Below are 18040 nucleotides of genomic sequence, written 5' to 3' on the forward strand. Positions count from 1 at the left end.
GGTTGCTGTAAATATTTTAAAATTTTCTAAATTTCTAAAAAAGTTGATTTTAACACTTTTTGCTTTGTTGTTGTTTCTGTGCGGGAACAGGTCCTCCACAGAAGCTATCTGAGGCTATCAACTTGGTCATTTTCACTGACATTATCCACATCTCATTTTTTAAAAATATACATGGATATACAATTGATCCAACAACTTTCACTGAAATGTGTATCCTTTTATCACTCCCCATACAAGCACCTGACATATGTGACTCATCATTGTACACGTATGTGTGCATCTGAATTATGTATTCTCTTCCATTGGTCTAAAATTATATCAATATAAATTTTTGATATCACATAGAATGATGCATCTCATTTTATTATTTTTAAAATTCCCTTTGAGCTATTACTGTTTTTTGCATCATTTTGTATAAATTCTATAGTCAACTTGTAAATTAAACACACACACATGCACAAACTGTTGGGATTCTAATGGGGATTATATTGAATTTATGTAATAATTGAAACGATTTATTTTTTCATTGTTCAGTATAATTCATGGATAATGCACTTAAATATAACGGTTTCATTACAAGTAAGTATGGGTAGCAGCTAGGGGAGGCATGAGGAATCTTCTGAAGTGCTAATAATATGTTACTATAGGTTTGTTCAATTTGCGATAATCCATCTGATTAGTTGTGACTGTACTGTATATGGATTTCTTTATTCTGTATAACTTACACAAATCATCCTTCGAATTGCTATTTACTTAAAAAAAGTTTGTTAGCTATAGCTATTGAAGTTTAGGCATCGTGTTTAGTCAGGTTTAGGTTCTATTGGAACTCAAAAGCATGAAAATGGTCAAAAATACTTGAAAAATTAATTAGAATAATAAAAGATCAAGGATGTATAAAACTCTAAGGCCAAGATCAAGAAGCTGGGGGTGGAGATTACCTGAAACTTGAAGCTAGCAACTGGACATGCAACCATATACTTCAGTGACTGATGTGGTCTACAGATGTGAACTTTCATGCAATCAGTCTGTGTGAAAAATATTTAAATATGTTAAAATTCATTAAATTTGAATGTACATTTATTAAAATATGGATTTATTACTTTTGTGTTTGATAGTAAGTACAAATTAGAATTTCAAACTTTATGTAAAACACAAATGGTTTACACACTTAAGTAATTTCACCACCAATTCCATTCATAGGTATACACAAAGTATAAACTCTTGTTTATGGGAAACAGGAGACAAATGCAACAATGTTCATAAGTGCATTATATATAATGGTAGACAATGAGAAATAAAACAAGCATCTATCAGCAACAATACCAACAACAAAAAATGGATAGATGTGTAGTATAGCCTTAAAATAGAATGCCATTCAACAATAAAATAGAATGGGCTGTCATTTCATTCAACCTGAATAGTTAGTAATGTCAACTGAAAAAACAATTTCCGAAAAGATTATCTACAGTCTAATATCCTATGAATTCTATATTACAATTATAGCAAGAGAATTAAAAAACTAAAAATTCAGAATGATGGTGGAGGTATAGGAGGATATGAGGAGTCTATTTCTTTATTCTTTTGGATGGTGCGAACAGTTAACATAGTCACTGCTAACTGAAAGCTTGGTGGTTCGAGTCTACCCAGAGGCACCTCAGAAGAATGGATTGGTGATCTACATTAGAAAAACAAGCCATTGAAAACCCTACCAAGTACAGTTCTACTCTGACACGCATGGGGCCACCATGAGTTGGAGGAGCACTAAAGATAAACAAATTTACTGTTTTAGTTGTTGGATTGGGTGGTGAACTTACAGGTATACACTATATAATAAACAAACAAACTGACTGAAGTAAGGCATTCATAGACCAATAAACACATTTCGTCTTGAACCAAAAATGAGTGTTCCTAAAGGCCATTACATGTAATTATTATTAAAATTATTGACAATGGATCCAAAAAAATCTTGTCAGTGAATCTCTAAAATACTTCACAGAAATATACACTTTCTTCCAATACCATTGTTCATGCACTGATGGAACACTGGTTGTATTTTGCTCTCATGGTTTATATCTGACTTTATATTTAGCACCAAGTAGTTTAGCAACCCACTGCATTATTTATTATCAACACTCAGACTCTAAGAAGTTTTCATATATTACTGATTGGAAAATAAATGATTAAATCCAATTTGGATAACGCTATTAGAGCTAAACATGTGCCTAATTTATGACCAAGCAATTTCAATTTAGGTATATATACAAGAGAATTGAGTTCATGTGTTCTCAAAAAACACTTGTACAGGAAGCTTTATGGTAGTTTTATTCATTATAGTCAAACATTTCTGATATCAGAATGGAAATAATTATTCTAAGCCATATGAAGGAATTCAGCTTTGTAATAAAAATGATGGAGACACTCAAAAATATGGTTAAACCTTTTAAACATGTTTAGGAAAAGAAGCCAGACATCAAAGAGAACTTATTTTTTGATTTAAAAGTTTCAACTCAATGGTGATGAGAAATAAGAGCTTCTATTTAATGGCGATAGAAGCCAGAATAATGATTGTAACTGTGGGCCTAAGGCATTAACATGAAAGTAGCATAAGAGATGATGACTGACGAAATGCTCCACCTGTGGTTTCCCTCAAGCAGTAATGATGACAATTCCGTACTTCCAGTTGTTAATTTCAAGTTTTAGCCCAATTCTGAAAGCTTCTTATTTCATAGTATTTCATATCCCATGTGTCCACAAAACTCAAATGTCTGCTTTCTCCCAGTCTCCTGAGTCTGCCCAGTCTTTGCCTCTCCACTAATATCACCTTGGTCCAAGGTAATATCTTATCACAGCTGGACTACTGCAATGGCTTTCTTCTGCCCACATCAATTCTCTACCACAACTCTGCAACGGTAGCCCATTGTTTTAGGTTCAAAGCCACAATCCTCACATCGATCTAATTTACACTATAAGAAATACCCGGCCCCAAAACATATACCTATTTTCTGTGTCTCATCAATTTACTCCTTGATCTTTTGTGACTATGCTGGGCATGTCCCCACCTCAGGGAATTCTCACTTGTTCTTTGCTCTTCCCAGAACATTCATCCACAGATATCCACTTGTCTCTCGTCCTCGACTCCTTTTAGTTTTTGACAAATGTTGCATTCTTGGTTCTCCCTTCTCTGTTTGACTTAACATTGCAAATATCCTTTGTTTTCCCGATTTCAATTTTCCACTTAGTTCTTCTTCATGGTGATTAATACTTTTTGGTAAAAAACATACAGAGTTAAAGCATTAAAGCCCTTGTTCAATGAATGAATAAATAAATAAGTGGTTGTATGCATTTTGCTCTATATTATAGTTTGGACATTATATGTATTTTCCTGATATTATCTATTATATGGTAAATTATATTTCATGTGCATTTTATTTCAGAATATTAAAAAAGGTACTAAAAATTTGTTATGACATGGGAGCATTGTGTTGACAGGGATTAAATCTATTGCTTTAGAAGATAAAGTTGATAATGGCAACCATTCTCTTGCTTTTACACAGCAAATCCACCCAGTTACAATAACAATGCTTTAGTTATTTCTGAAAAGTGGAGAAACCAAGGCATTGCTACATTTATTTATTTTGTAAACATTTCTTTGAGCTTACATATCTCTAGACAGTAGGCTAATCAAATCATGTTGTTCAGTCTCAAACTATAAGGGGTTCCTAAAGTCATATTTTCTGTACAAATATCCATTTTCCCAGCACTCTTCTCATGGCCCCCATGACCTCCTTATTTCTCAGACTGTAGATAAATGGGTTCAGAAGAGGTGTAATGATACTGTAAAACACCGCCACCACTTTATCTTCCTCAGGGTAATGCAAGGAATGTGGCCTTGTATAGGTGGAGAGAGTAGTCCCATAGAATAGGCTTGCCACAATCAGATGACAGGAACATGTGGAGATGGCTTTTGTCTGCCCTTTACCTGAACTCATCTGGTACACCGCAATAAGCACTCGGGCCACAATGGCTATGAATGGTAGTAGCAGAATGATAAGGCCACTAAGGAGGACAGTATACTCATACTGGGAGGTGTCCTGACACACCAAAGGCAATAGAGATGGAACTTCACAGAAGAAGTGATTAACGATCCGAGATGTGCAGAATGGAAGTTGAAATACATACAGTGTATGTATTAAAGCATTGATAGAACTACTGGCCCATGCACATGTGATCATGGACAAACAGATCGTCTTGCTCATGAGCACAGGATAACGTAAAGGGTGACAGATTGCTATGTATCTATCATAAGACATGAAACCAAGAAGAAGAGCTTCAGTTCCACCGAGAGTCAAAAACAGAAAGCTTTGAATCTCACAACCTAAAAAAGTAATGGCCTTACTATTTGACAGGAAGTTTGCTGCCATCTTGGGTACTGTGGTGGAGATGTACATCATGTCAATGAAGGAGAGCTGACTGAGGAGGAAGTACATGGGAGTGTGGAGTGGAGTGTCCAATCGGATGAGGTGGATCAGTATGATATTTCCCATCGAAGCCACTGAGAAGATGATAACAATGGCAACAAAGAGTATCTTGTTCATTTGGCCATATTGGAAAAGGCCAAGAAGTATAAACTCTGCTCCAAAAGTTTGATTTTCTGTCTTCATGGCTTAAATCAAAACAAAGCAGACCATATCTGAAAATTCCATGTAACAACATTGATTGACCTTTGAGAGAAAACAAAATGATTATTAAATGCAGTAGAATTCCCTTTAATCAGCTTAGGTGACTATGTCTTTCCCTGTTTTTATATAGGAAACCCTGGTAATGTAGTAGTTAAGTGCTATGGCTACTAACCAAAAGGTCAGCAGTTTGAATCCACCAGGCACTCCGTGGAAACTCTATGGGGCAGTTCTTCCCTGTCCTATAGGGAACTATGAGTCAGAATCAATTCAACAGTAAGGGGTTTGGTTTGGGGTTTTTATGCACTGAATCTGTGTCTATTGAGCAATGGGCATTTTGAAAAATAAAATTAAAATAACGTTTCTTTAAAATTGATCACAATAAAAATATAATATGGGGATAAACATTTAGATGATTTGCCAACATGAGTTATTATTCCCCTTGTAAATATCTTCATGATGATAGACTAGAGACATGTTCACGTGTTGTGAAAAAATCTTTCACTCAATTCCTTCATATATATAGTTTAGAATTGCACTGTTGGTTAAACATAGTATAATATTCTTTTAAAAAAAAAGTTTCTTGACTCCATTTTTCAATTTTGAATTTGTATTGGCTATAGATTGTAATAAAAATTATATTAACATTTGTGGGTCAGGAATATTTTAGCTCTTCTAAATGAATTGGTGGTTATATAGATAACATCTGTAAGTGTAAATGGGAATTCATTGACAAAGCCCTCCAAAAAAAAAAATCTATCATCTATCTATCATCTATCTATCTATATCTATCCTCTATCATCTATCATCTATCTATCTATCATCTATCTATCTATCTATCTATCTATCTATCTATCTATCTATCTATCTATCTATCTATCTATCTCTATCATCTATCTATCTATCATCTATCTATCTATCTACCTATCATCATCACCATCTATCATCTATCTATTTGTCTGTCTATCTATCTATATGCCAGACCTAAGGGATGGTTGGAGAATGAATCATTAAAATATAAGTTAACAATTATTCATCTAAATTTAACTCAAGAAGCATGTCAAGAATGGCATTTTTAATTTTGCTTAGTCCTGTTATATTAATTGGGGAAATTTACATTTAAACTGCACTTAGAAGAAGTGGCAATTAGTAAAAGTTTATCACTTGCTCCTCAATTGGGATATGAAATCAAAAGACTACTGATGGCTTTTTTTTTAATTCAAAAGTTTTGGATAATTCTTATTGCAGAACAACGTTAAGAAATAGAAAATATTTTCAATTAAAAACTAGCCAACTTTAATATAAAACAGCTTGTTGAGTTCATTCCGATTCACAGAGACCCTATAGGACAGAGTAGAATTGCCCCACAGGGTTTCCAAGGAGTGGCTGGTAGACTCAAACTGCCAACCTTTTGGTTAGCAGCAAAGCACAAAATTAACTGACAATAACAATTGTTGATTATACACATGCAAATACTAATACAATTCTGGCATATAAAATTCAATGACTCATCATCAGTTATATTTACCGTTAATTTGACCATACTTGATACTTGGTCTAAGATGCAGTCACATGAGCAAACCCAAATGTAAGTCTTCGTTCAGTAAATGCCTGACCTCAGAAGCCGAAATATGTGAATTAACCAGTTAGGACTTGCCTGCTGGGCTTAACCTAGTTCAAAATGTCCCATTAATCCCTTCCCCATCACCAGAAATCTGTTGAAAATGAAATTTCTACAAGATTAATTTGTATATGAGCTCATAAACTATATTTGGTATTCATGAATTGGGAAGCTATTGTCTGAAACTTCCTACTCATGAATTGCAAATAAAGCTTATAAATTCATATGCAAATTTAATCTAGTAGAAATTTTATTTTTTACATTGTCTATAGTCAGCCAAGTTCATGTAAACTAAGGCATACTTTTTTTTTTTGAACTAACAATATCATGTTAGGAATTTTCATTGTACAAAAAATTTGTAGAAGTATAGTAAACTTAATATGTTTTACAGAAGAAATTTGGAATGATAAGTACATGATAAAAACAGATAAGGGAACTAAAAAATATCAGCTTGGTGAGATAATGTGCATGTATTCAAAATCAGTTATGAAAACTAGACAGTTACACATTATATATAGAAATATATATGCATATGCATGTATGCATAAAAAATGCATATATGCATATATATTTCACTTGAAATAAAACAATTTACAAAATATTTTAATTCAACTGCAAAGATTCTCACCACGAATTTGTATTGCTTGAAATAGTTTACAATCTTTCACCATTCCAATAATATTGTTGAATATGACTATGCCCTGAGCATAATGCAAAGTGGCAAGGCAAAAATAAGAAAGAAACATTTTTTTCTACTCCAATCAAGACTACAAGCGATGCCTCCAGGGCCATGCTGCCCAGTAGGGGTTGCACTGGACCTTCAAACCCTACCCTTTTCTTGCTTTATGAAGACATGTCTCTCACCTTGCTCTTTTGTGATTGTTGTCCTGAGAAAATTTAAAATCAATATATGGTCAAATCAATCTCAGATAACATACCTGGATATTCAATTTTTGCAGAGATCATCCAAATGTAAAGTGGATAATCTAGCCAGCCCAGAAATCACCCAAATCAAAGGAAATGGGCGTCCAAGAAAAATACTATTCACTCTACATAATTTACCAAAAAAACACATTCCTTTAAATAGTGTCCCTGAGATTAGTCGTATATTGATCTTTTTGACACGAATTGTAGCAAAGTATTCAAGGTATTATAATATTTTAGGTTAAATTCAGAGTAATTAATGGCCCAAAAGAGCTATTTGAAATCTGAATGGTTGTTATTACGAACAAGACTGCTTTACCTCCAGCAGACCACGTTTTTAAAACTGAAAAATAACTCACTGTGCTGAAAAGCATATTGTTTTTCATTAGATATTTAGACATATAGATTATTTTACATATATAAAAATACTTGAAAAAATTATTTTAATTGCGATATATTGTTTTTTGTATAGAGATAATGTTTCAATCTCCTAGAAGACTTTTTTTGAAATAAATCATTAAGCAGGGAGTTGGGAAACAGATCTGCAAAATTACATAGACGATTTTCCTGTCACCCCACTTGGGCACAGCATTAGAGAGACACAGCAAGTCTGTCTTTCAAAAAATTTTAAGTTAAATTATATTATTTGTTTGTCATATATATTAAAAAGTCACAGACAAAACTGCATATATTAGGAAAATCGAGCTACTTGACACTTCTACAGGATGACAGAAAAATAAATTTACAAAGAAATCCAGAACTGTGAAATCTCTAATTTGAAACACATTTTAGGAAGTGTTACCATTCTATGAGCTTGCAGGATTGCTTTTTTTTTTTTTTTTTTGCCTCAGCAAATAAGTCTTCAATCATTTACCATGAAAAAATTTAGTAGAAAAAAGAATCAAATGTTCAAACTCATTTTCTCGTCCTTATATAAGAATTTAAACCTCTCGGTGGACACAGGCTGGCTGCCTAATCAGGGTGGAATTCATATTTTGTTTCTCAGAGACCTTCTGGGAAAACTAGACCTCTAGTCCATGATTAAGCACATTGTACAAATTACAAGTGATATTTTATTAGTCTTGGTGTCTGCATTCCTGGGGGGAGGGAGGGAAATGAACCAAGGGTCAAGCCTCAAAATGTATTTGTTCAAGTGAAAAAAAAAATCAAATAATTGATATTAGCTGATTGCTTTAAAAATTTTTTTTTAAGTTAACTATTTTACCTTTAAAATATGTACGTAGATTTTGACTCCATATAGTTAGTAATCAGCTAATATATAGTTTGATTTTTTTTCTATACAAAATATGCATGAAATACTGAGGGGTTATATAATATAGGTGATATTATTAAACATGCTAAATTTTGCAATAATTTCATTCCCAAAATAGGAAGGTTGGCTTGAATGGAAATAAGGGACTCTGATTTCTGAAAGTCCACAGATCAAATACAAATGCTGTAATCCCTAAGGGTTAAAGTGCCCACGTGTAGAGTAGAATTTAGATTTTGGCACGGTGCTCAATAATGTTGTTCTATTTCGATGAGATGTATTTAATCTGGAAAAATTGAAGTGAGTTGAAATTTTACCCATTCAATTCCCTTACCTGATTCTATATGGGATGACATGAAATAGCTGCTGTGCTCAAGAATGGGAAAAGAAAAGTACAATAACTTAAGAAGAAAGTTGATGTGGGTTAGATTTTGGGAAGAAAATACACAGGTTTATTCTCTCATGTGCAGACAGAGATGTAAGTCACGTCGTAGATCTTATCTTCATTTTTCTCCAATTATAATATATATGTTATTTTATAATTCATAAATCATTATTTATAATAATTATTCCTTAATTTGAAACATTTTGTCTCATTATTCTCTAAATCACCTTACAGAGAAAACTTCAGGGGCCAAACAATCACTGAGTCAGTTTTAAGATGAAACACAGGTGTTTTGGAACCCTAATCTCAGATTTTTACTGAACAATTGAGTCCTATGAATAGTCAACATTTGCCTCACATTCAGTCACTTGTGGAAGGATTTCTAGAATATTGAAATGATATTTGTAAGTTTTGAATACTGTGAAACTTGTACAGTTTCTGGCATTTTCTTTAAGAACAAGAGAGCAAAAATACAAATATAAAATTGATATGACTTTGGAAGAGGCCTGCACAGGTGAGAGGATGTGCAGTTCAAGTTTCTTATGTTTCAGTGAAAATCTACCTCTGAAGTTAGGTTTGATACCTTTAAGTGGTGCTTGTTGTTATTGTTTTATTATTATTATCACTTGATATTGCGTGAGAAAAATATTTAAGTGTATTATACACAGATAGTCGTCAGCTACTTTGGATGGGTATGGGAACATGAAAACCTAGAACTCTTCCTGTGGCATAAAAAGAGAGCTATCTCTCAGGGGCCCATATATTAAATCAGGGAGTAAAAGTGGAGCATGATGGTGGAAGGTAGGATGGGGGTGATTCACCCTGTCTGAATTGCAGAAGCAGGAATGTATTACTTGCTCTCTTGATTCATAGATTATCTAATCTAATAGTAGCATCTACCAATATTATTTATTAAAAATTAAATTAGTAAACACATGCAAACAACTTACAATGTTGTCCAGCATGCTGCAAGCTCTCAATAAATATTAGCTTAAATGATGATTATTAATGATGATGCTATTTTTACTGCCTTTTTGGATTATTATTTTACATAAGCTAAGATAGATTCAAGGATGGAAGCATCTCCTCCACTGCTTTGCTCAAATGTGGACACAAATCCTTCTAAAAGCTTTCCCCACCCCAGTGTGACATGGTTCTACAAAGTTTCAAGAGAAAAATAAACAAAACTAGAACAAACTATCTACAGGGAGAATTACATAAAATAAGCCTTGTACATACAGTCACTCTCTCTGATAAGATTCAAAGACCTAAAGTTTGGTATTGAAGAAATCTGAAGCATAAGAGAGTAATCAATAAATAAATAGAGATAAACGAATGAATGAATAAACAAATAAGCAGAGATATCAAGTTTGGTTCTCCAGAGCTCTAGTCAAAACCTGTTCATCTGACATCCTGCAGTTTTGTTGGATTTGTATATTAACTATAATAGTTTATTTTTGTTTTTGTTGGTCTGTTGTGTGTGTGTGTGTGTATTCTTTGTTGTTGTTGTTAGGTGATGTCAAGTTTGTTCTGACTCATAGCGACTCCTATGTACAACAGAAGGAAACACTGCTCTGTCCTGTGCCATCCTCACAATCATTGTTATGTTTGAGCCCAGAGTATTTCTTAGGATATTCTGTATCATGTCATTTGAATAGGAACAATTTTACTTCTTTTCAAATTTGAATGCCATTTCCTGTTTTTTTTTTTCCTAACCCTTCTGGCTAGTATTTATGTAATAATATGGAATAAAAGCCAGCCAGTGCCGTCAAATAGTAAGAGTTGTGAAATCAAGTATCCTTGTTTTGTTCCTGAAAAACTTTTAGTTTTTCACCAATGTGTGTGATTTTAGCCATGGGCATTTCATAACTGTCCTTAATCAGATACAAGCAGTTTCCTTACATTTCTAGTTTGTTGGGTGATTTTATTATGAAAGGGTATTGGAGTGTGTCAAATGATTTTTCTGCATCAATTAATATAATCATTTTTGTTCATTCTCTTAATTAATTGATATTTATGTTTAACCACTCCTGCATTTGTGGGATAAGTTTCACTGGGTCATGGTGTACAGTCCTTCCAATATTCTGCCATATTTGGTTTGCTAGTATTTTGTTGCAATTTGCTGCAGAATTGGGTTTGTTAGTATTTTATAGAAGATTTGCTTCCATATGCATAAGGTATATTGTGATTTTTTTTTTTTTTTTTTGCTTTGGTATCAGGGTGATAATGTCATTCTAGAATGAGTTGCCTTCTATTTTTTGGAAGAGTTTGAGAAAGACTATTGTTAATTCCTATCTGGTATCTTTTTATAATTTCTATATCCTTATTGGCAGTCTCTATTTGTTAAGACATTATTTCACTGGTTACCTTTAGTCCTTTGTACATGGTATCCATTAGTACCTTGAACATATTTTTAATACAGTTTATTTATATTATTTCTCTAGTAATTCCAATATCTGAGTTGACTCAGGGATTGTTTCAAATTTATTTATTTTTTCCTGTGAATGAGCCATGTGCTCCTGATTATTTGCATGCCTAATATTTTGTTGTTGCTATTGTGGAAAACTGAACATTATGAATTACAAACCATAATTATTAAAATTATTGACAATGGATTAAAACCAATCTCATCAGTGATTATCTTAAATACTTCACAGAAAATATATACTTTCTTCCAATACCATTATTCATGCACTGTTTGAGCACTGGTTGAATTTTATTGTCATGGCTTAAATCCAATTTTATATTTAGCAAATCACTGCATTATTTATTATCAACAATTACTAAGAATTTCTCTTGTATTGCCGAATGGAATACAAATGATTAAACCCACATTGCAATAACATTCATAGCTATACATGTACTTAAAATATGACCAAGCAATTTCAATCTTTGATGTATATACAAGATAATTCAGTTAATATATTCTCAAAAAGCATTTATGCAGGAAGTTTTATGGCAGTTTTATTCATGATAGCCAAACATTTCCTGCGTCAGAATGGAAACAATTGCTCAGGAGCCATACAATGGAATGCAGCTTTGTAATACAAACAATGGAGTTACAGAGACGCACAAAAATATGGTTAAATCTTTTAAATATGTTGACTAAAAGAAGCCAAATATCAAAGAGAAGTTTTTTTTCTGATTCCAAAGTTTCTACCCAATGGTGATGAGAAATAAGAGCTTCTATTTAATGGTGATAGAAGTCAGAATAAAGACTGTGTTTGTGGGGCCAAGAGGTCAACATGAAACTAGAACAAGAGATGCTGAAAGATGAAAATGCTCCACCTGTGGCTTCCCCCAAACTATAATGATGACAACTCCATACTTCCAATTATTTAGTCCAAGTCTTAGCCCAATTCTGAATGCCTCTTATTTCGTAGCATTTCATATCCCAATGTGCCCACAAAACTCAAATATCTGCTTTCTCCCAGTCTCCTGAATCTGAATTTTGCTCCTCCACTAATATCACTTCAATCCAAGGCCATGTTTTGTCACATCTGGGCTAATGCAATGGCCTTCTTGTGTTCACATCAATTCTATACTCACAACTCAGCAATGGTTGCCCAGCATTTTGGGTTAAAATCCAGAATCCTCATACTGATCTAATTTATACTACATGTTCTGGTCCCATTACCTATTGCCTAAGTCTCACCAATTTACTCCTTGATCTTTTGTAACTACGCACGGCATGTTCCCATCACAGGAAGTTCTCACTTGCTCTTTGCTCTTTCCAGAACACTCTTCCTCATATGTCCACTTGATTCTCTTCCTTAACTCCTTTTAGTCTGACAAATTGTCACATTCTTGTTTCTCCCTTCTCTATTTTACTTATAATTGCAAACATCTTTTAGTTTCCCTATTCCAATTTTCCACTTAGTTTCTCTTCATGGCAATTAATACTTTTTGATATACTGTACAATTTATACATTAATTTTATATATTGTCTTTCTCCTCACAATGAAATGTAAACTTTAAGAGAGCAGACATTTATGTCAGTTTTATATTGCTCAATCCCATATCACCATGCCTATAATATCGTCATATAAAAAGTTAAAGCATTAAAACTTTTGTTCAACGAATGAAAGAATGAGTGGATATATGAAATTTGCTCTATACTGCAGTTTGGTCATCATATATATTATCTAGATATTATGCATTTTGCAATTAATTATATTTTCTATGCATTTTATTTCAGCAAATTAAAGAAGAAAAAATATTTGCTATGACATGGGAGTATTGTGTTTATAGGTACTAAATCTACTGCTTTAGAAGATAAACAATGTAGATAACGGCAACCATTCTCTTGCTTATACATTGTAAATCAATCCAGTTCCAATAGTAATGACTTAGTTATTTCTGAAAAGAGGAGAAATGAAGGCATTTGTCTAATTATTTATTTTGTAAACATTTCTTGGAGCTTACATCTCTCTAGACAGTAGGCTAATCAAATCATGTTGTTTAGTCTCAAACTATGAAGGGTTCCTAAAGTTATATTTTCTGTACGAATTTCTATTTTCCCAAAACTCTTTTCATAGCCCCCATGACCTCCTTATTCCTCAGACTGTAGATAAATGGGTTCAGAAGAGGTGTAATGATACTGTAAAACACCGCCACCACTTTATCTTCCTTAGGGTAATGCAAGGTGTGTGGTCTTGTATAGGTAGAGAGAGCAGTGCCATAGAATAGGCTTGTCACAATCAGGTGAGAGGAACACGTGGAGATGGCTTTTGTCTGCCCTTTACCTGAACTCATCTGGTACACCGCAATAAGCACTCGGGCATAAGAAGCCAAAATGGCTATGAATGGTAGTAGCAGAATGATAAGGCCACTAAGGAGGACAGTATACTCATACTGGGAGGTATCCTGACACACCAAAGGCATTAGAGATGGAACTTCACAGAAAAAGTGGTTAATGATCTGAGATCTACAGAATGGAAGTTGAAATACATGCAGTGTATGTATTAAAGCATTGATAGAACTACTGGCCCATGGACATGTGACCATGAACAAACAGATCGTCTTGCTCATGAGCACAGGATAATGTAAAGGGTGACAGATTGCTACGTATCTATCATAAGACATGAAACCAAGAAGAAGAGCTTCAGTTCCACCAAGGGTCAAAACCACAAAGGTTTGAATCTTACAACCTAAAAAAGTAATGGTCTTACTATTTGACAGGAAGTTTGCTGCCATCTTGGGTACCGTGGTGGAGATGTACATCATGTCAATGAAGGAGAGCTGACTGAGGAGGAAGTACATGGGAGTGTGGAGTGGAGTGCCCAATCGGATGAGGTGGATCAGTATGATATTCCCCATCAAAGTCACTGAGAAAAGAGAAGAGGCCCGCAATGGTAACAAAGAGGACGGTGTTCATTTGGCCATGTTGGAAAAAGCCAAGAAGTATAAATTCTGCTCCAAAAGTTTGATTTTCTGTCTTCATGGCTTAAATATAAATAAAGCAGACAATATCTGAAAATTCAATATAAACAACATTGAATATCCTTCAAAAGAAAACAAAATGATTATTAAATGCGGTAGAATTTCCTTGAATCACTTTAGGTGACTATTTCTCCCCCCGTTTCTATACGCTGAATCTGTGTCTGTTGAGCAATGGCCAATTTGAAAAAAAAATGGTAAAGTTTTTCTTTTACTTCTTACAGAATAAAAATATTATCTGGAAATAAACATTTAGATGATTTGCCAACATGAGTTTTTTCTCCCCTTTTAAATATCTTCAAGATGAGAGATTGGAGATGTGTTTACTTGGTATGAAAAAAAAAAATCTTTCACTCCATTCATTTAAATAATTAAACATGACAGTGATGTTCAAATATGGTATAATATTCTTACAAAAAGAATTTCTTCTCCATTTCTCAATTTTGAAATTATATTGGCTATAGGTTGTAATAAATGTTATATTACCATTTGTATGTCAGGAATACTACAACTCTTATAAATGAATTGGTGGTTATTTCTATAATATCTGTAAGTGTATGTGGAAATTTGTTGCCCAGGCAAAAAACAAATATGCAAGACCTTTAAGAAGGGCTGGAGAAAGAAACATTAAATGTTACATTAGCAATTATTAATCTAAGTTTAACTCAAGGAACATGTCAAGAATGGCATTTTGAATTTGACTTGGTCTTTTTATATTAATAGGGGAAATCTACTTTTAAACTGCATTTGGAAGAAATGTCAGTTAGTAAAATGTTATTACTTGCTCCTCAATTGAGATATGGAGTCAAAAGGTATTGATGCCCCATTAAAATTTGAAAGTTTTAAATAATTGTTATTACAAATATTGCTCAACAAGGTTGAGAAATTAAAATTATTTTCAGTAAAACCTAGTCAGCTTTAACATAAAGTGTGACAAATAATAAAATTAATTGACAATGCCAACTGTTGATTATACATACATGCAAATATAAATACAATTCTAGCATATAGAATTCAACGATCTATCATAAAGTTATATTTATTGTTGACCTGACTATACTTGGTCCAAGGTGCAGTCACTTACGCTAAGCCCCACATCAGCAAACCAAACCTAACTAAGTCTAGTTTTTGCAAATGCCTGACCTTCCCAGAAGCCAAAATGTGAGTTAACCAATTAAGATTTGCCTGCTGAGCTTAACCTAGTTCAAAAACGTTCCATTAATCCCATCCCCATCACTGTTAAAAACAAAATTTTTGCAAAATTAAATTTGTATAAGAACTCATAACCTGTAGTTGCTATTCATGAATTAGAAAGCTCTTGTCTGAAACTTCCCGTTCATAAATTGCAAGTTAAACTTATGGGTTCATATACAAATTTAATCTTGTAGAAATTTTGTTTAACATTATCTGTAGTCAGCCAAGTTGGTATAAACTAACGCACATTTGACTATAAATAATCATATCACTAAGTTATATAGGAAAGATACTACACACATTTCATATGTTCTAAAAGGCTTTGATCCTATTGAACTGTCATTCTTCATTATAGGCCTTTCTCAAAGAACAGTGCTTTTCTCTAAAACAGCAAACACAGTGATATAAAATAATGATGTATGTTTGTATAATTCAGAAAAAAACAAAGACTTATTCTAACAACATTATGTTTTTTTGAATGTTCTAACCCATGAAATAGAATATGATAAATAAAAATAACACACAAAAAAGAAAAAAATTTTTTCTATTTAAAAGCTTTACTGTTTTTGAAAACCTGATAAATGAAAAACATTTAACTTGCTAAAAAGTGTTCAATAAATTGTATAAATTATAATTTATAGTTAGCAACACTAATACATTATGAGTATATTTAAAAATTTTTTCACATTAGTAATAACAATACTCAATGATAATAAAATATTATTTAAATACGATTATCCAAAAAACTGGCTTACATTTTAAAAATATCAAATGCAAACACATGTAACTGAAAGGACAAAATAAATGTCATTGCGAGCTAGTTCACTGTAAACCAGTTGATGTAAATACAATCTAAATTTCAAGATAGGTTATATATTTCAGACCATGATGCAATTTTTAACAAAAATCTGAAAGAAAATGATCAAGTTAAAAATAAAAATTAAAAAAAATGTTGATAAGAGAATGAAGAGGAAGAAATACAATATGTAAAATTTTATGGATACAAATGTGATAAAATAGCATGATAATTGGGTGTGATAGAAAAACTGGAAATTAAGAATACAATAGCTGCAGAAATTATAAGGAGTCTTGATCCTGGTGTAGTGATTATAGCACTGAGCTGCTAACTGAAAGGCAGGCGGTAGCTGGAACCCACCAGCTGCTGAACAGGAGGAGAAAGATGTGCCAGTCTGCTCCTGTAAAGATTTACAGCCTTGGAAACCATATGGGGCAGTTCTACTCTGTCCTATAAGGTCACTATGAGTTGCAACTGACTCCATGGCAGTGGGTTTATAGAAGTTATATGATTATTATATGACTATATATCATCAATAAATTATATACTCTGCCCATTGCCATGGAGTCAATTCCAATTCATAGTGACCCCTTGGGCAGAGCAGAACTGCCCCATAGGATTTCTAAAGCTACAATCAGTACAGAAGGAGCCCTGTTTGTGCTGCGGTTATGTATTTGGCTGATAACAGAAGAGTTGGTGGTTTGATCCTACTAGGTGCTTTGAGGGAGAAAGATGTGGCAGTCTGCTCCTGTAAAGATTTACTGCCTTTGAAACCTACTTTGTCCTATAGGGTCGCTCTGAGTTGGAATCTACTGGATGGCAGTGGGTTAATCTTTATGGAAACAGACTGCCACATCTTTTTCCCTTGAAGTTCCTGGTAGGTTCCAGCCCCTGACCTTTGGGTTAAAACCCAGTGCTTAACCACTGTACAGCCAGGGCTCCTTCAATAAAATATGTAGGGAAGTCTGTTCTTTTTTGTGAATTTGATCGTTTGTTCTGCATTTTCCCCCACTCTGTCCTGGACTCTGTTGTAATCCCAGTCAGAGCAGAACCCTGGAGACTATGGCCCCTGGAGATCCTTCTAACTCAGAACTGAAGCCACTCCAGAAGTTTACCTTTCAGCCAAAGGTAAGACAGGCCTATAAAACGAACAGTATATGACATCAAATGGGCTACACCTGCCAAAAAACAGAGAGGAGAAGGCAGGAAGGGACAGGAAAACTGGACAACTGGAATGTGGGAATGTGGGGTGGAAAGGGGGAGAGTGCTGACACAATGTAGGGATTGTAGCCAATGCCATGAAAAAAATTGTGTATAAATTTTTGAATGAGAAACTAATATAAACATATATACGAAAGGAAAGATTTATAAAAAAAAAAAAAAAAGAAAATGGGAACACTGGCAACAATTTCCAATGTATTGGAATGCTCATTTCATCATGTGGGGATCGTTATTTTGATTTTGTAGTTTTTACCCCAAAAAATTTCATGTAAAGAATTATAAATCTAAGCAAGAACCCAAATTAAATTCTTAGAACAAATAAAACATTTTAATACCACGAATAAAATCCAATTTACCAAAAATTAATAATAAAAATGAAAAGAGCTGACTAAGTGGAAAAAAATATACAAATAAGTGATACATCAAAAATGAAATAGAAGGCCTAAAATAAATAATGCAAAAATATTAAAGCCTAGTTAAGCAAAAAAACTTTATTAAATTAGGCCAAAAATGT

The 18040-nt window shown here is 33.3% G+C and overlaps 1 protein-coding gene and 1 pseudogene across 1 annotated transcript; both read right to left on the reverse strand.

Annotated features, from left to right (window-relative positions):
- Positions 1-3629: 3629 nt before the first annotated feature.
- LOC100667647 (olfactory receptor 2AK2-like) lies at positions 3630-6107 on the reverse strand. The gene has a single exon (XM_023541805.2). The coding sequence runs from the start codon at positions 4659-4661 to the stop codon at positions 3726-3728; it is 936 nt and encodes a 311-aa protein (XP_023397573.2). The 5' UTR covers positions 4662-6107; the 3' UTR covers positions 3630-3725.
- A 7029-nt stretch (positions 6108-13136) lies between these two features.
- Positions 13137-14574, reverse strand: LOC100667932 (olfactory receptor 2AK2-like; annotated as a pseudogene).
- Positions 14575-18040: the final 3466 nt, after the last annotated feature.

This window comes from Loxodonta africana, chromosome 13 (genome assembly GCF_030014295.1).
Source record: "Loxodonta africana isolate mLoxAfr1 chromosome 13, mLoxAfr1.hap2, whole genome shotgun sequence".
Classification (NCBI taxonomy): domain Eukaryota; kingdom Metazoa; phylum Chordata; class Mammalia; order Proboscidea; family Elephantidae; genus Loxodonta; species Loxodonta africana.